The sequence below is a fragment of the Chanos chanos genome, chromosome 1 (genome assembly GCF_902362185.1).
Source record: "Chanos chanos chromosome 1, fChaCha1.1, whole genome shotgun sequence".
In the NCBI taxonomy this organism is placed as follows: domain Eukaryota; kingdom Metazoa; phylum Chordata; class Actinopteri; order Gonorynchiformes; family Chanidae; genus Chanos; species Chanos chanos.
The window spans coordinates 6,234,711-6,254,058 of NC_044495.1; the positions used below are offsets into that span (position 1 = coordinate 6,234,711).

General features: G+C 43.8%; 1 protein-coding gene across 1 annotated transcript in view; it reads right to left on the reverse strand.

The window, feature by feature from the left end:
- Nucleotides 1-19,348, reverse strand: part of LOC115817840 (formin-1) — a 71,816-nt gene that overhangs the window by 35,767 nt on the left and 16,701 nt on the right. The window contains exons 2-6 of the mRNA XM_030780980.1: nucleotides 17,393-17,565; nucleotides 10,490-10,610; nucleotides 6,387-6,448; nucleotides 2,958-3,688; nucleotides 420-561 (exon numbers count right to left, since the gene is read on the reverse strand). Of these exons, the coding sequence (XP_030636840.1) occupies nucleotides 420-561; nucleotides 2,958-3,688; nucleotides 6,387-6,448; nucleotides 10,490-10,610; nucleotides 17,393-17,565 (1,229 nt within the window). The remainder of the gene's footprint in view (nucleotides 1-419; nucleotides 562-2,957; nucleotides 3,689-6,386; nucleotides 6,449-10,489; nucleotides 10,611-17,392; nucleotides 17,566-19,348) is intronic.

A 19,348-nucleotide genomic window follows, 5' to 3' on the forward strand; every position in this document is an offset into this window, starting at 1 on the left:
AGCAACAATAAAACAAATACCACACGAACGTCTGTGTCACAGCTTCAGAAGAAATGAACAAACGGTCAAAGGAGCCACGTTCAACAGTACTGACGCAGGATCCGGTCGTTCCGATGTTTCACGCACTTATTTGACCCCCGGGTCAGATCTGAAACGAACCAAACTGTTTCTAAACCCATTCACTAATTGAGTTTAAGTGGCCTTGACCAGTGACGGGCCGGCTCGGTCTGAAGCTGCCACGACAGCATGCCTTACAATAGTCAGAGGGTAGCAATAACACAAACATTCAGTGTAAACTGTAATCTTAGACATTACACCTCAAGCACTCAAGCAAACGAAAGGTTGAAAAGGCAGAAAAGCAAAAAAAAAAAGAGGGGGGGGGGGGGGGGTTGCTGTAAGAGTGAAGGAAGGGCTCTGACCTTCTTGGTTTTGGCCTTCTTCTCGTAAGTGTCCGAGAGGGGTTTCTTCTTGGGCTGGAGAGTGGCCTTTGAGAACAGGTCTTCGAACTCTTTCGTGTTTTTGATATTTGGCTCTTCCAGAGATCCCCACAGGGTGTTGTTGCTAGGAAAAAAAGGGAGACAAACGAACTTTTCGTTAAGTGCCTTCGAGAATTCAATGAAATAGCTGTGCGTCGTAATTCAGCTATTGTCGGAAAAATGAGGGGTTGTATGGAGTTGCTCTGGCCTGATTCAAAATATCAATGTGTTCCAAAGACGGGCTGTTCCTTGCCAGAGATAAACAACTTATGTTGTGGTTTATTTAATATTTACTTCGTCTGCACCCAACGTTTATTTCCATCTCTGAAGCTCGGCCGACCTTTTTTTTTTTTCTTTTTTTCGCAAGTGTGAATTTATCAAAACAGACACGAGGGGTTTCCACTTTATAAAAGGTGAAATTTGTCACTGGTCCTTCTCAGAACAAATCTGAACTTTTGCGGTTTCTCTATCTGTTGTGCATTTTTAAAACAAAACTACCGTGCAGATGAGTTTCTGTTTTGGTTCCAGCTGTTGCTGAGTGACGCTCGAAAAAAAACAAAACAAGCCGCCCGAAACAAAGAGAGAGGAGAGGCTCTCAGGATACAAACTGGCTTCGTTACCTGGAGTTTCCACTCCTTTCTTCTCACAGGAATTGAAAAAGAAAAAAAATCGGACAGGGCAGACAACGAGGCAACACAATCCTCGCTGTGATAAGTCATTCTCCCTCCCACTCGAATGAAAGTGGAGTGGAGGATCGGTTTGATATAAATCACAGAGAGTATAGGCCAGGCTCTGAACCACCCGTGGGACAAAGCGGGACAGGTTCATGCGTCCAGCCACTGTTATGTGAGACAGCTTAGAAAGAAAGGGAGGGAGGGGTGTGTGTGTGTGTGTGTGTGTATGTGGGGGGGGGGGGTCATATTACCCTGGACATTTACTAACACTAAGTATACTAAAGCTAGGGTAATCTCTATAAAAGCTTTTTAATGCACCTTTGACAGGTCCCTGTCTTAAGACATAAACCTTTGTTTATGAATGCAATATTTAAGGTTACCTGAGGTTGCAACAACGCGGATGCGTCATGGGAAAAAAAAAAACAGTCTCCTGACTTACAGTTTTTGAAAACTCTGTTCTACGTATCAGATGTTAAGATTATGTTTCTGAGGTCCATATTTTGAGATCTCTTTAATGCTTGGCTTGATACTTCGCCGTGTAAACGGACCACTAACGACATTAAAATTTTTTGATATATTTGCGTTGACAAACTGCAGTTATAAATCAAGCTTTAGAGGAGCTTTGTATTACATTAAGAGATAGGTCACTTACAGCTAAGAAAACGAACTTTACTAAAGGAAACATTGCTGTCCGTGTTTTAGTAACAGACATAATGCTAGTGCAATGGACTGTGTTACTGAAGGTCAAGTGAGTTCAGCCATAAGGATTTGCAAATGGCTTTTCATGCCAGCGATTTTTTCCTGGTCAGGATACAGGTCTAGATGAACCCAGTTTTAAAGTATGAGGACTGCCCTTCTGTTCTCACCACCGCGGTTCAAACCGGGGGTAAATTTCGGCCTTAGGAACCACAATTTACGACGGATGTATAAAAACATCGACAAATGCTGATATATCTCGTCGTACGTAAGGATAGCTTCCACACATGTTCTCAAATCCTTTTGAGGTAATTTGCTCTGTAAGGTAAAGCGAACTTGGAGATAATGCAAACAAAATGCACTTTGGCAGAGTTTGTTTAATGTACTGACACTGTTTATAGCATTGCGTATTTCTTCTTCGCATTCTAAATTCCCTTTCCAGGGACTAGTGATAATGCAGGTCAGAGAGTTTAGCATGTAGTAGTGGAGCTTTTTTGACTTGATTTAATACTCAACGACTTGGGCTCTACTGTGCGATTTACAGTAGGCCTTGTAGTCCCCTCTGTGACCCACATGGATCCTACGTCAGGATTCAGAACTACGGCTCGACACCGCGGTCTAATCCTGTCATGGTGCCATAAGGTAATAAAGCTCTAAGAATCTTGGGCGGACCACTCCGGTGGGATAAACGATCGCTACTTCAAAAATCCAAGTCACAGTCCACATTACCATTCATGCTGATGCAGAACCACTCAATCAGCTCAAGTATATGTGTGTGACAAGTACCAAATGGACTGCAGGTACGCGGTGGAAATTTTCTACATGTATCGGCTCAGGCTTAGACGTGAGATTTTACAGTTGGTTCTATAACACGTAAAAGAGCCCAGGACCAAGGTGTTCTCCACAGCAGGGTTAGCAATGACCTGTCAGGAGAATTTGAGTACTCAAATCAAATTAAATAAGATTCTCATACCAGCCGAGAAAGGCTGACACCTAAATACTTAACCATCTACTTCTGGTCTAAAGGATAGCTTTGAGCCACAGTTAACGGTGGACAAACTAATTCAGGTATTTAAAATCCCACAAAAGGTAAAAGGAGGATTTTTCTTACTTGCCGTCCTGGATCTGAATTCTGGTCCAGTACAGAGGTTTCATAGGACACGCTGGCTCCACCGCTGATTTACGCGGCGCCTTTGGAGCTGCTGAGCCAAAACCAAGGCCGCTGGGTGGAGGCGGAGGGCCAAATCCGGGTACGGGCGGAGGTGGCGGAGGTGCACCAGGTAAGCCAGGAGGAGGTGGTGGTGGAGGAGGTGCTCCAGGAAAGGGTGGAGGAGGCGGGGGACCAGGTCCAAACCCTGGCAACGGAGGTGGCGGTGGTGGACCTGCGTTACCAGGTGGTGGAGGAGGAGGAGGAGGTGGAGGAGGAGGAGGTGGGGGAGGGGGCGGGGCTACAGGTCCTCCTGATTGGCCTGGGAGAGGAGGGGCAGGTGGAGGAGGCGGCACACCCTGTCCCGCGGAAGATTCCGGCTTGCCCCCCAAGCTCAAGTTAATGGACTCCAAATTGAGTTTTTTAGGCACATGACCAGGGCTCTGGGCGGTGTGGGCGTTCTCGCCCTCGGGCGTTTTGAGAAAGGTCTCGCGATCCGTCTGGACGCAGACGTTGCGGAAGGTCTTGGGTCCATTGTCGTCCTCTGTAGAGACGCAAGCATCGCAAAACTCTGTGTGCCCCTGTCCTGTGCCAGAGATCCGCTCGCGCTGCATCCTGGCGATGACCCCCTCCAGACGAGATACAGACACTGCATGCTCCCCCCTCAGCTGGAAAACCTGCAGCTCAAAATTCGCCTGTGTGTGTGTGTGTGTGTGCGTGTATGAAAGAAAAGAAAAGAAAAACAAAGGAAATTTTTTGTCAGTTTAGCAAATTGTCTGACAAATGAAAAAACTGACTCTAGTCCTCAGGTCAAAATTTTTGTTGCTATAGTACAAGTACGTGTCTTTGAGGAGTGAATATTCCTGTCTGCTCTGCTAAAACTGATCCCTAATTCTGACTAAAAACCAGCATTTGAGGACTGGAGTTCTGTATCAGTGATTTACGATATTACAGAGGCCCGTTCATGCCACTCGAGAAACCAACCAACAGAGACCATCAAAGATGTTTTGTTAGTCAACGAAGAAAGCAAGCAGTCAACATTTTCCAACATCAAATGTTATGGTGGGTGCACAAACACAAACATTATGTTCACATACAATAGCGTGTTGGCCTTCCATAAACATCAGTAATGTCAAAAACACGTATTGGATGAATGGATTACATTCGAAAGAGCCAATCTTGCCAAACATTGCAATATGTCATTTTTGCATAACCACTATACTCAGACGTGAGATGGTGAGGATGAGAATGTTTAAAAAAAAAAAAAAAATCCACCACCACATGGTCCTCGTTAGCGTGCGGTCAACAATAAAAACGAATTAGGCACGTCTCTGTCCCCTCGCGCGCGCTCTCTTTCTCGTCTTTTAACGTTTGTATTGTCAACGTTACACGCGTGACTTATTCCCAGAGCTCGCAGACTTCTCAGCAGAGAGCAGATCTGACATAAACAATGCTCGGTACTGTAAGTGAACACGACAAGCTTTCAGTGCTTAAACAACACACGTGAATGAAACATTCATTAGCCTCTCACCGACAAACGCTTGATAGTAATCGCTTGATATTTAGCAAATGCCTACCGTTAAGTTAATGCTTTTGGGAACTTGGAAACTTTGGAAACCCTAAGCGCAATCATTTTATGAGTGTAGACAGCAGAAGATTAGATTCGCCCCTGTTGGCTTAGTGAGGAAGTCAAACTCGTTTATTTTGCGCACTGATGGATGGTCTGCGCTAATATGTGAAACCATTCATCAGAACCGTGCGAAACCCTACTCAACATGCTGCTTAAGATTGCGAGGCTCTGGCGACAAGGCCTCGTTAGAAGGCTACGAAAGACAGGATGGCGAAAAAAACCCATCGACGAGCAGCAAGTATCGACACAGCTCCTGGTGGAATTCTCTGAAAACTGCATTTGACCGAAAGGAAATAAATAAATAAATAAATAAATTTAAAACAAAAAAAAGAAAGAAAGAAAATAATGGAAAACTTCGCCAGGCGGAAGAGACAGGTCCAACCGCAGTTTTACAGATGAGATCTCTGGACGCGTCCAGCTTGTAAACTCTGATCTTATTTCATATGGAGGGGCTGGCAACAAGGAGACTCGTCTCCATCTGGAAGCTATCATGGCATCTTTGCCTCCCTTCTCGGTTCTGATTCTCCATCCAACATCACTGTTTACAGGAGTGTCTGAGTTACTTTTCACAGATGTCCATGAAAAAAGTTCTACATCCATCAATTAGAGTAAAGAAATGTAAAAACAAAACAAAAAAAATCAGAAAACAAAAAAAACCCCTTTCATTTAGTTTGATGATTCTGTCCATTTAACTTCTAGGGGGGAACATACGCAAAATCTCTGTTGAGATGAACCCAATTCTAAGTATCTTTTTACGAGTCTACGGAGTATATCGAAAGTTTTATGATTTTTCAGAAATGTGATGTCACAACTTCGGCCTCTGCAAAAAAACACACGAGGAAGCCAAAACCACCCCATCTTTCCATCTCTAACATTCTCTCTCTCTGTCTCTCTCTCTTTCCCTCTCTATCTCATAATATCCATCACTGTTATGTCAAGATGTTCTATTATGAGATCAGGGCAAACATGGATACCTGCCCGTATTAAAAAAAAAAAAAAAAAAGAAAGAAAAGAAAAGGGAAAAAAAAGGCTCTGAGACAAAGCTAAAGTACAAAGCTGGAGAAGAACCAGCAAAACAACAGGATCCAGAGGGGAACAAGACGTCCGAAGGGGCCAACAAGTGACTCAAAACAGTGCATAAACCACATCAGGGATTTGGCCGGGTCAGACCAGCCCTCCTGTCTAACAGAAGCCGTCAGCTGAGGCTGTCAGTAGTAGTCACAATGCGCTTTCAAAATCAATAAAACATAACAGCATTCAGAGAGAAGGCAGAACCCCCATCCTAATCGCTGCCTGCTGTTACCCTGCTCTCAGTACATCTTCTCATCACACACAGAGGGCCCGTTAAAAACAAAAAAAAACTGACGAACGAGCAAAAACATTAATCTTCCTCTCCATATCTTCCCGAACAACGCCGTTCAACTCAGTCAAAGCAACAGAGCAACATACGGCTGAGCTGTTGGAAACAACCGATTCGTGAATAAGAGCAGGGGGATCGTCGCCATTTAATTTTTCTGTGCCTTTTGTTCAAACGCTCTCATCTCACCCACTGTACCTTAACACACCCGAGGTTCGGTCTTGACCTATGACATCATCTGCTTTTTTGCTGTTGCCGCTGACATCAGCGGCGGAACATCTTCACCGAGGTGAAAAGCCTGAGCGTGATCTTTGATTCTACAGTGTCTCCTGCCATCTGGTGCATTTCAGAGGAACTGCAGGGAAGTTCCGCTGAAAGATCAGAAATTCAGAGGCATCATACTTACATGCAGCTTCTCCACCTGCTCTTTGCATTCTCTCTTCAGCTGAAGCAGGGCTGCCTGGTGCTCTGTGAGGACACAAAAACAACGACAGGTCACTGTAATGTAGTATTAACACGGCAATATTCAACACATGTTCATGTATACGTGCATTAGCGGTCATCTTCACAGGAACAACTTACAAGAGGTAGACAACACAGCTCAGAGAGATGGGTTCCAATTTTAAGGTGACTATACTGTAGTTCAAAAGGATTCCATATGTGTTTTTATATATATATTATTTCAATAATAATCAGGAAATGGTGTCAGTATTTAAAACAGAATCAATGATCAAACAGATTTTAAGAAAGGAAAGAATCAGTCAGTGAATAAATTGGAGGTGTGTCAGTAAATTATCTGAGGTAAAATGATTTTTCTATCGATGACGTCGCATGGCGAAAAGGGGAAAAACTACATCAGGACAGAGAGTGGTAGTTATTGTAAGCCAAAGCTTAGATCCGTGAATACTAAAAGTTACAGTGCAGTGGCCACAGAACTGAATCTACATCCCTGGGAGTGAGACTCATTAAAAACTGCATGTGTGATCTTCACAAAGGTGATATTTCAGGCAAAGCTGAGATTCAGAAATAGCTTGTAACCATAGTCAACATTTTAATAAAGCACAACTTAATAAAACTACCATAAAATCTGAACCGCCGAGCGACAGAAAAAAAAAAACAAAAACACTAAACGAATTTTTATACAACTGAATCTGGTTTGATGGAATGTTTACTCTCTTTCCTACATCTTAAAAAAAGAGTTATTTTTTGGACAAAACCAAGCTTTCAACCCACACTGCCTGTTCTCTGATGTTTTAATAAAGGTGCTGTTAAGATCCAGTTCTTACCCAATGCAGCAGAATAATGATCAAAAAAACACACAGTTATTTAAGGTAATCAGTTGCACCCCATGGTTCAAACATTACTTCCTCAAGATGTTCCCTTATTACAGGATAATACTTTTCTGAGACTGTTCACACATCATATATTTAGTATATTTTTGCATATATGTATCACAAACCAGAAACAGAGCCTAAAACTGGAGCTTTGATTATTTGGATGCTATAAACACCCGAATCCACTAGAGGTCGAAAAAGAGCCATAGTTCAATATAAAGGGCGTACTATAGGGATCTCAGTTCAGACTAGATGTCAGAAAGACTGTGTTGGTGTTTTCAATATCAGAGTTTTCACAGTGAATTGGTTTTGAGGGAACAACATTGTTTTTTTTTTTCCTTTTCAATGTGCTGTAACAGTGCAGTAACATGACATCCATCTCATTAACATCTGTTATTCGCCAAACTCAATGTCGGTTTGTTCAGAAGCTGTGTGCTGAAGCCTTCCTGGATCCTTTGGCATTTCTTTAACAGGACTGCGTAAAGGGGTGGAGACTCAGTGACTCATCCCCACTTCATGATCACAATGAGCATACCAGTGACGTTCAAATACATTCAACCTGGGAGTAACGGCACCACATGGATCTACATTTCTCTGCCTAATGGACTTGTGTGGTATTTTAAAATGTTTTTTTTTTTCTTTTTTTTTGCTCTTTTACTTGTCCATTTAGGCTGCCTGGAATGGTCTCGTGTTCCCTCAGTCAACTGCAAGAAGCATTTTATCTCCATGTGGCCTTTTATGATTACGGGAAACATTAAAAAGGTTGATCTACTTCAATACTACAGCTATTGAACCATGAAGACTGGAATGCAAAGATATGATTGCCTTTCAAATACAAAACTGTGCGTAAAAGCACAACCACATTTCATAGTGATCGAGAATTACGTGAACTGCAGTTGGAACGAAACATTGAAATGAGCCAGACATGTATTTGTTTATTCATCAAACATGGCTCAAAATTAAAACTGTCTTTTTTTTCTCGGAATTTCACCTTCTGGGCTGGTCTTGCTAAAGAGTCTGAGTTGCTGAGTCTTAGCCGGAGAATCCTTTGTGAAAACCTGGCCCCTATCTCCATACAAACCTGGCCCCTGTGTCCATACGAACCTGGCCCCTATCTCCATACAAACCTGGCCCCTGTGTCCATACGAACCTGGCCCCTGTTTCCATACGAACCTGGCCCCTGTTTCCATACGAACCTGGCCCCTGTTTCCATACGAACCTGGGCCCTGTTTCCATACGAACCTGGCCCCTGTTTCCATACGAACCTGGCCCCTGTTTCCATACGAACCTGGCCCCTGTTTCCATACGAGCAAATGAACTAGACAATGCTCTCTCCCCATATATCAATGAGATGCAAAAATTCTGTGTTTTTTTCTAACACCAGGGTCATTCTAAAGCAAACTACATTCAGTTATAGTAGCCAAGAGAGACACAGGGGTCTTAGAAACAATGTTAAACAAAACAAACAAAACAAAACAAACAAACAAAAAAAGCCATGGGTCTATGATGAGGTAAAACTGTAAAGCAGAGTCACACCAAAACTATGATGACAAAGCAAAAATTACGACAGAATGAAGTCTGTGCACATTCACGACTAATAATAACTCTACAAACCAGTTTCAAGTGTCAACACAGACCAAACTAGCGTAATACTATTGACCAAATGGCTTAAAACACTTTCCTTTATTTATTAATACAAGTAGTGCTGGCCGCCCCCCCCCCCCACTCCTTATTTGGCATTTCACCACCCCACAAGAAAAAACCTTTTTTGAGCTCTCTTCACGCAGTCATAATGACTTCCAATGACAACCAGTTGGTTGATAAATTTAATCATTTACTGTCGGGTCATACCTTGCGGCTGTCTGCAGCTCAATGACACATACTTTCCACTTACTCTGTGTGTGTGTGTGTGTGTGTATGTGTACAGGGGAGTGAGAGTTTTCAATATAGCCAGATTAACTTTCTAAGAGGCCAATTACCAAAATAGTAACATGTAATTATCAAAAACACCTTTGGTCAAGTCAGTGGGTGAGAGTGCATGTGGGCCTGTTGTGTGTATATCTGCGCGTGTGTCAGTGGCGTGAGTGTGTGTGTGTGAGTGTGTGTGTGTGTGTGTGTGTGTGTATGTGTATATCTGTGTGTGATATCGTGTGCACAGGTGGACAATAGCAACCATTTCCTTATCTATTCACTTCACTATCTATTCATTTGGACTTTCATCCTTCCATTCAAACTCCATTAGATTTGAACTCCTCCACAAATAGACTAACTCTTCCAGTGAGGTTGGTTCTAGGCTGCAAATGTCCTCCTTAAATATAAGGCATTAGGTGGAATGAATCACTGGCAGTAATTCAGTAAATCCGTGTTCTGGCTTGTATGACTTCACAAGTGTTTGAAAGTGTGCTCAGATCCTGAGGGAAGCAGAGCCAATAAAATGTGTTCATCCAAACTATTCCCAGAATGCAACGGGTGACCTGGCCCTCTGAGTTGCACTGTACACTTTGGTACCACGAGACACTCAGCAAACAGCAGAATTACTGTCGGTGGGAGCTTGTGGTGCGTTCCTTTTCTAAACAGATTTATTTAGGGACATATAACACCCTCTGAAATGGCTACGCTTAACACAACACCCCAGACGAAGGTAGCTGCTCCACTTGTTTGTGTGAGCTCAAAAATTAGATTACGCAGCAAGATTAAGTGCAGCAAGGGGAGGGAAAGCAAAAAAGGCAAAAGTGGAAAAAGAAAGACAGAGAAAGGCGTTTTTTTTTTCGTATGAATCTAACAGCAGGATGGAGATTGGCTCATGAATACTGTCAGATTGTGCATGTTTGTTTCCAGTCAGCAGCACGGCCCAAAATGCCTTTCATTTTTTGTGTACTGATGAGGCAAAGATTACATTTATATTTTTTCACTTTAATCCAAAGTGATGAAAGCTAATGGCTTTTAACTACTGGGTAAATACAAATTGTGTTTTTTACGAGACTGCAGTTCAAAAACAAATCCCTTTGCAGAGCTTTCGCTCTCCTGAAAATCAAGCACGAACACAAGCATCGCACACTTACGCATAGATCTAAACAACACGTTTTCCAATTAGCCTCTCCCTGCTGTGTAAACATAACACATAATACATGCCAGTAACTATTCCATGTCTAGTTGGATGGTTCAGCCGTCTTACCTGCTTCAGTGTAACGTAGTCCCACCTTCTCCTCCTCATCCTTGGGTCTTGGCGGGGGCCAGACGGCCTGAAGTCGCCCGGGAGTCCGGTCCTCGCTGTCAGTCGGTGAAGTAACCTTGGACTGGGGTTCAGGAGAAGAAGCAAAGCAAAATCAACCATCATTAGATATAAAATATCAGGGGAGCGCAGAGCTTCATCACAGCAAAAAGAAAAAAAAAAAAAAAAAGGAAAAGTTATCGAACAGGTAACAACAGATAAATAATTTCATTCAGTTTTGAGGACTACTGTAGTCACGGCAGAACCCCACTCAATCATCACCTGACAAATACCCTGACATAATTCAGTTTTCATCTCATTCAAAGGAATGTATGAATTCCCTCATGTGCCACTCAGTCGAAAAGGTGAATTCCTTAACCACACTCCATTCCAAACAGAATCCAAGATCTTTACTCAGTTCAGTGCTGGACAAGTACACGTCCTGTTTATTCATTTAATTACATTGTTTAAAAAAAAAGGGTCCACCACCTAAAATACTCTTCCTGGTTTAGAAACTTAATCTGATCTTTAAAGAATTCTTAGGAAAACTTAGGAATCAAGAAACATAGCCAAATCACTCGTAACACAAAAACAACCAGAAGACCATAATTAAAGTGTGTGACTTAAAACTGTATGATAAAAGTGTAAAATTTAACAAACAACAAACAAACAAACAAACAAACAAACAAGAACGCTTGTTCCATGCAATAAGTTCCACAACACATAAGACGTTGCAAAGTTGACAGCTGACATCTGATCAGACAAACATTATTCGAATAATACATACTTTGGCCTCAGTTGCAGTCTTGTTGTCAGTAGTGGGAGATTTAGACAGCGATCGTTCAAAGATGGATTTCAGGAGCTCTTTTTCATTTTTGATTTTTCTTTTCAACGTGTCTAGGTCCACCGCAGAGTCAGCAGGTTCCTTTTTGTAAGACTTGGGGCTGAAGAGAGCCTTGAAGGAGTCAAAAGCTGTCTCAGAAGTTTTGCCTCCCTCCTCCTGAGGGCTGCTGACCTCTGTGCTCTTCACTGGCGATGACTCCTGTTCTTTTCCTGCATCACTGTTATTCTGGGTGTCGGCACCTAGACCGTCCTCCCCCAGCTGTCTCCGGGGGGTCAAATTAAATTCGGGCAGGGCCTTTGGCTCAGCTCGTTTTTTGGGAGTGGAGGTCAGCGGTTCGGAAAACAGCTTGGCTTTGTTCACGTGCTGCTTCAGACTCAACAACGCTCGGTCAGTGTCCCTCTGTTTGATTTCGGACACACTCTCCCTCTCCTCCCCGACCACGCCCTTCTTCAGCACCCGCAGTCCGCTGAACAGGGCCGGCAGCTGGAAGGACCTTTCCGCTGAGGCGACGGCCGAGGAGAGGGACGTGGCCCTCGGGAAGGGGGAGGAAGAGAGGTTTGTGCTGGGCCTCTGGGCGACAGGCGTGTCCTGGCTGTCGCCTTGCGGTGGAGAAGAAGGAAGAGGGATGGCACTTGGCCCAGAGTCAGCTCGGGACTCCTGTGGGTCTGTCTCTGAAAGGCCTTTTGTTGTCTTATTGCCAGGCTGCCGCAGCGCACTGGGACAAGAAGAGTCCGCAGAGTTAGGGGACTCAGTGGCAGAGTCTGGACCCGTAGCTTCAGCAAAGTTGGTGCGGACCTGTGGATCTGTTCCTTCACTGTCCCCATCTTGACCCTCTAAATCCCTTATGCATTCCGAAGAGGAAACATCTACACCTGGTGGTCCCAGAGTGGTCCCAGTTCCAGTTACAGGGGACTCGGACGTGGACAAAAGCCCTGGGGAAGGATCCTCCGCGGAACGTTTCAGAATACCTCGTCTATTCCAGTAAATGGAAGAATCAGGCACACCTGTATGGGTGTGATCCTTCTGTTTAGGAGTTTTAGCTGCTGACAGGTCAGAACCCATTTCCGCAGTGTTCTCATTTGCAAAGCTTTGATCCTCTGAACAGTCCTCGAAGCTCTCAGAGCCTTCAGGCTCCTCTGCCTGCTCCTTCTCTTCTGAGCGAGTGACAGCGTCGCCCTGCTTCTTCTCAGGTCTCCCATTAAACCTGTCATTACTCAGAACAGAAGCGTCTTTCAGCGTCTGCTCCACAAGACTCTCCGGTGTGAAGACAAGCAGCTTTGAGTCTGCCCCAATCACATCACTCTCCCTGCCAGGAACGAGCGCCTGATCCGAGTTATGGTCTACACGCTCGTCTTCCTCAGCCCCTGACACAATCTTCGCTGAGGGGACAAGTTCATCTGACCGGCCAGCGAAGCGGCTCCCCTCGTCATCCTCTGGCTCCGTGTCGCTGTACGTCTCCACCCGTGTGACCCGCACCAGATCTGGCTCCATCCCTTCCTGAGCAGAACTGGACGATGACCTCGGCCCAGATTTGCGGACAAAGGAGTCCGAGGTTTCCTCCCCATGGGTCTCGGTTTCGACAGATTCCGCTCCCTCTTTACAGGTGCTGACAGGCAAGCTGTGAGGTGTTGGACTTTGCGTGTCTCCTGATTCCATCTCGCTGTCAGCACAAATATCAACATCAACAGATTCATGATCTATAGGGCTTTGAAAGCTCTCTTTGTCAGACAGTGTCCGGAAAGCTGTCAGCACTGCCTGATCTCCCTCCTGCTCTGATCTCTCCTTCGAAAACATGGTGGAGATCTTATTGATGAGAAAACTTGAAGGAGGACGCTTTCCCTGAGAATCCTCATTACCGCCAACGCTCTCCATGATCAGAGATCTCAGATCTGCTTGACTTCTCTCACTGCGTAGTTACAGGTAAGCAGCGTAGCGTGTCCCATCGCACAGTGTCACCATGGGCACATCTTTTACGCTACCAGTGCTCTCACCTTCCTGTATTACAGTTTCACAGACTGGGACAAACAAAAGACTTTTGTTCGGATGAATCTCCCCCTCTTCATCTCCTCTTACCTACCGCTGGAGCGTTCCAGTTATAGGGTCTTAAAAGACCCTTCTATCTTGTAATCCTTTCTGACAACATGCAGTTGAGCTACGTTGCGCCTGTGTTCCTTAAATTACTTAAATCCCAAATCTAGCCTTCTTCTTCAACATAGCTTGTTTCCAGCAGTATTGCGTAATTCTTGTCTCTCTGAGAAGGTTTCCCCATTCAGCAGAGCTGGGTGTAATTTTTCTGATGAACCCAGTTAAAGTTTCTGCGGCAAAAGAAACACATTCCTCAACGCGTGTAACCCCCCAGGAAATCAACAGTGAGGAAGGTAGTAGAAAAGTGTAAAGTCCTTCAGAAATATTCCGTAACACCTTCAGACATGTAAAAGTTAAGTCCAACTCTAAATGAAAGCAAAGCTAGGCAGGGTAGTCCGGAAACTTCCTTAACGTGGTTCAGTTCACGGGTCTGAACTGCGAGGCAGCTTCGTGGGGGCTCCGGTCGTTGCAGTTGAATCCAAACACCCCATGAGTGAGTGAGAGTTTGTTTGAACACGGCTCTGTGAGAAAGTTACTCAGGTTGGGAAAGGAATGCGGCATGCTAGTCTACCTCCAGTCTCCTCCCTCTCCACTGTTCTGGTGTTTCAGCCGTGCCCTGCCTGGGAGGGAACTAAGCAGCAGGTGTCTTATTACGCCTGTTCAGTTCCACCGTAAATGCCGTAAAGCAGTGTGAAAGAACTCTCTCTCTCTCTTTCTCTCTCTCACTCCTTCTCTCTCTCTCTCCTTCTCTTGGTTGCTAATCTCCGATTGGGTCAGATGGATTGAGAGGCTCTGTTAACACTGTTGCAGTACTGGACATAATCTGCTACAGCTAAATCACCATGACCACACCCCCCTCCCTCTGTGTTACCACAGTAATACCAAGCTGTCAGCAGGTCCAACGACTGTTTCAACTGAGATATAACGTATTGTTATCTGTTTTCAAAAAGGTCTCTTACACATACATCACAAACAGACACAAAGACATAGAGACACAGACACACACACACAAACTCTTTCAGTCTGAAGCATACACAGGAAATCCAGTCAGAGAAAAAGCAAAGCCACATACAGGTGGGTGTTTTCAGGGGTGGCCAGGAGTATTTGGTTTCAGAGACCTTTTAAGGCAGAACTATGGATCAAAGTCACCTTCTGAATTAACATGTGAATGTGAAAACACCAAGCTGCTCCACAAATAACACATATTCATTATTAATAATAACTCTGAAGAGAAACATGTATTTGCCTTTGTCCTGGAGACAAACATATGGACCCCCCCCCCCCTCAAAAAAAGGCACATAGTATGTTTATTTTACTTTAAAATGATTTGAGTGCTTTTTTTTTTTTTTTGATTAGGCATACAAAGTCCTTTACCAGTAAATCACTACACTCTTCCTCATTCTCTGCTACCACAGCAAATACACTCATGCATTCTTTCTCCACTGGTCAGAGCGGAAACTCTGCAAAACTGGCAAAACTAGGCCTGAAATTAAGGCTACTTGTTCATTTGGCTCCTCTTACGGAATTTCAAGCCTTATTAAGGGCATCGCTGGTCGTGCCAGTCAAAGTTCACTCTCCCTCACATTCCAGTAAGACCCCCACGGCTTTACGGCTTAGACCGATGGCTGTCAATATGACGTGGAATTGTGAAGAACTTCATACTTGTTTGCAACTGAGAGAGACATCTCTTTAGTGGTTGTTAGCCTCGTATACCTTTATATGGCTGTACAAACCATATGAATGGAGGGGGGAACTGAATTTTATATTAATATATTACATTTTATGAAAATGTGATGGAAGAAGAAGAATGTTCGCGACAGCAGTCTCTTTGATATAACAATATTAAATTGTGTTGTAACTGTGCAAAACCAGTGTGCACACTATTGGTAAACCCATTAAAAATGTATACAAAACAATTAGAAGCATTTCTATTGAGCTTATTAACTTCAACCACTCAACCGTGTCGACGAAGAGATTAGAAGTGAAAAAAAAAAATCTGTGATTGACAAGCTAAGTCTTAGCAGCTATTATGTAAGTATGGTGGGGGCTAATGCTCTTGGAGCACCAAATCAGGGTAGGTAGCCCCCTTACATATAGCTTACATACTGCAGCCCAAAGAAGGCTAAGCTAGCACGTGGTGGTAGCGCTCTGGCATATTTCCCACTGTTCAGTTAGTGTAGCAGTTAGCGTCTTGGCTAAGCAACACATTGTCAGGCCCGGTGCCACAAGTTGCCAGTGTCACCAGTAAAAATGGAAATGCCTGGAATGTCTGTCTTTGCATATGAAAATGCACCAGTAATTCAGCGTGCGAGACATGATTCACTATCTAACAGTCAGAGAGTGTTTCCAACAGACCTTTAAACAGAGCCTAAATACACATTTTTTTTTCTGTGTTTGTAAATTCGGGCGACAGGTGTTAATGCTTAGAATTCCTTTTTGTTGTGCCTTAATCCACTGTCTGCAAAGCTCAGAGCTGCACAGGGTGTAACTGAGGAAAGAGAGAAATGCATAACATAATGAAGATAACAATATTACAGCAGTCATCTGTCATTAAAACAGACTGGTGAAACCAGTCCTTAAACATGTCTACTTTCACGCTTCCCTCTATTATCTCTAAACTCATCTTAACACTGCTTTTACCCAGACAACACACACACACACACACACACACCCAGTCAGGGAGTAGGTGTAGTTCATGAGTGTGTGAGTCTATGAACCACACCTGCGACCAAAGCTTTGCTCTTGTATCGAGTCGCAAAAGAATGCAGGCGGCAGACAATTCTTTATGGTTTTGTTTTGTTTTGAAGGTGAATAGAGGAGTCACCCTTACATGTGCATGTATATGCACACACACAGACACTGACACACACACACAGACACACACACACAAACATTCTTGGATGTAGACTCACAGATGAAAATACTAAGTATCAGAGGAGCAGCTGTGGGTTTTTTTGCGTTGAGACTGTAGAAATGAAGGCCATTCAAATCCAGAGAGAGTGTTAATCTCTCTTTGTGGGCTATACATACACAACCAACAGCCAACACCTGGAGACTCACAACACACAAAAGTTTCTGTGGGTGTGTTTTCTATGTTTGTGGGCACTCGTAAGGCTAGGCATTGATTTCCTTTCTAATTCAGTTTCACAGCCATTTTTATTATGGTGTCATAACTGAGAGAGAGAGAGAGAGAGAGACAGAGAGAGAGCGAGAGGGAGTAGTTACCTAAACTGAGGTATACTTAATATAACATTCCCTGTAACTCAGTCCATTGAAAGGTTGGCCAGTCAGTCTAACTTTGCTGAATTAAGAGATCTATATTTACTAAGCTGGCCTGTAGACAGTGAAGTACTTAAACAAAGACACACATCAATCAGTCCTAGATACTGCAAGTCAGAGCAATACTCATTCATTTAAACAGAATGATACAAATCAGTTCTCCACTTAAGGATAACCAAACACTACAGGCCTCATGCCAAGTGGAAGGAAAAGGTTTGTTCCAGTCATTTGGAAGTCCTGTAAGCGTGAAAGATTTGTTTAATCACGAATAACTTTACAGCTGAGGAGTATGGAATCACTAAACAATATGTGAAGAAGTGTGCAACCTACAAACATGTATGTGCAAATATGCATGTATGTGCTTATGGTTTTATACAAGACGACTCTGGAAACATCTGACATCCGTGTATCTCTGTCTGTACACTCAAACACATGCTCCCATTTAGTTTGTGTGATTGTACGGTTATGAGACATATGTGGCCATATGAGCATAATATATATTAGTAGAACATTGTAATATATCACAATAAAATATATTATTCACTCTCTCTCTCTCATACATACACACACACATACACACACCATACACCTATAAAAGTATGGTAAAGTTCCAAATAAGTCCATTTTCCTTCCTGACTGTGTACACACATCTTACGCACCATGCTGTCCAGTTTAGAGTGGTTTGGAGTATCTCCAATGATGTCATCTTCTGGAGGGGTGATGCGCAGGAAGTCCAAGTGGTCTGGTCTGGTGACTTGACAGAAGGGGTCTTGGGAAATGGAGTCCTCTCCATCCAGTGTCCAAATATCATCCTGCCTCAAGGGGGAGTCTTCTACAGAAGAGAGAGAGAGAGAGAGAGAGAGAGAGAGAGAGAGAGAAATCAGGTCACAGTTTAACCTCATGAGTAATTCCAGCACATAAAGGCTTGGGAGGTCTATTGCAGAGAAAACACATAACCACTGTAAGTGACACTGTACGGATCAGTCTCAGAAAATACAAAAAGTCCTGAAAGACACTGATCCTCAGTATTGACTAGGTATTGGCTGAGGGCCAAAAATCCCTGACTTAGCCCTGAACAGGATTACACCTGTTACAACAGTACAGTCAGAAATGAGCCCAAAACATATCTGCAAACATCATAATGTATTCAGACCATTATGCATAGTACTTTTATAGAGACATGACATATATTATTTCTCTGAAAAGAAAATATGTAAATTGCCCAACACAGCTCTCCTATGTTCTGTGCTTTAAATATATTAATCTCCCTATAGTAGAGAGACGTGGTGAGGATGAATTTCCAGAGGGTAATGTTAAATAAAACATTTTCTTGGAGAGCAGCGGCCCATATTGGCATTAAAGAGACAGAAACACTTACCCTGGCGTAGGAAGGAAACAGCTATTTATATAACATAGTGGAGCTCCCAGCTGCCTGCAGCCTGATCTAAGTGCAGTTCTGATCTAATAAAGCAAATGCCCCTCAGTGCTGCAGCTCCAACAAACAAACGTCAGGGTCCGGTTTGATTTATGAATGAATTCATCATAATAGTCTTATTACATTACTTATAGCTTATGCCCAGTCCCATAAGGAAAAAGAGCTGTCCAAAAGAACTGAGTCATGATTCGTTGATTTAAGAGCAAAGTCATTCTAAATGAGGTTGCCATGGAACCCAAAAGCAAAGGGAACAGCTGGCTGACTCTCAGTTGGATCTGCCTTTTTGGAGAAACAGACCGAACCACCCCCGGAACCACAGGGTTTTTGTCAGTTTGGGTGAAACAACATACAACACAGGAACAAAGCATCATATCAGGCTGGCTTTGGTGCCGGTGTTCGTTTTATTGGTCATTCTCTAGCGTAAAAGTATTAAATATTTCACAGGTTTGCTCTGTACTTCTACTTGGCTGAAAGCCCATGCGGCTGGCAGGAGGTTAAAGCTAATACATGTGCGCTCTCTCTCTCTCTCTCTCTGGAGGTGCAGCGAGTTGTATAATTCAGCGTCTTTGCGCGTCCAGCGCTCTGGTTACTGGCCGTCTCTGTGAGTTTGGTCGTCCTCACAGTCTGAGAGAGTAACACAGGTCACATGGCATTACCTTCAAATTAGAGGCACGAGGGAGCGACCAAGCATGCATGACATCACTGCCCCTCTCTGCACAGTAAACACACAAAGAGAGAGAGAGAGAGTTCTAATCTCTCTCCATCACACACACACACACACACACACACACAGTTACACATTTATTTAGCTCAAGGGTATTTTAAAGGGATTTCACAGAAACAAGATGTTAACAACACTGATTATGGATACACACATGCTCTCTCCCTCTCTCTCTCCCTTTCTCTCTCTCCCTCTCTCTCTCCCTCTCTCTCTCCCTCTCTCTCTCTCCCTCTCTCTCTCCCTTTCTCTCTCTCCCTCTCTCTCTCCCTCTCTCTCTCTCTCTCTCTCTCTCTCTCCCTTTCTCTCTCTCCCCCTCTCTCCCACATGCTTTCTCTCTCTCCCTCTCTCTCTCTCCCCCTCTCTCCCACATGCTCTCTCTCCCTTTCTCTCTCTCTCTCTCTCTCTCTCTCCCACACGCTGTCACTTGCACACAGTTACATTTTTATTCCACTGTAGCAT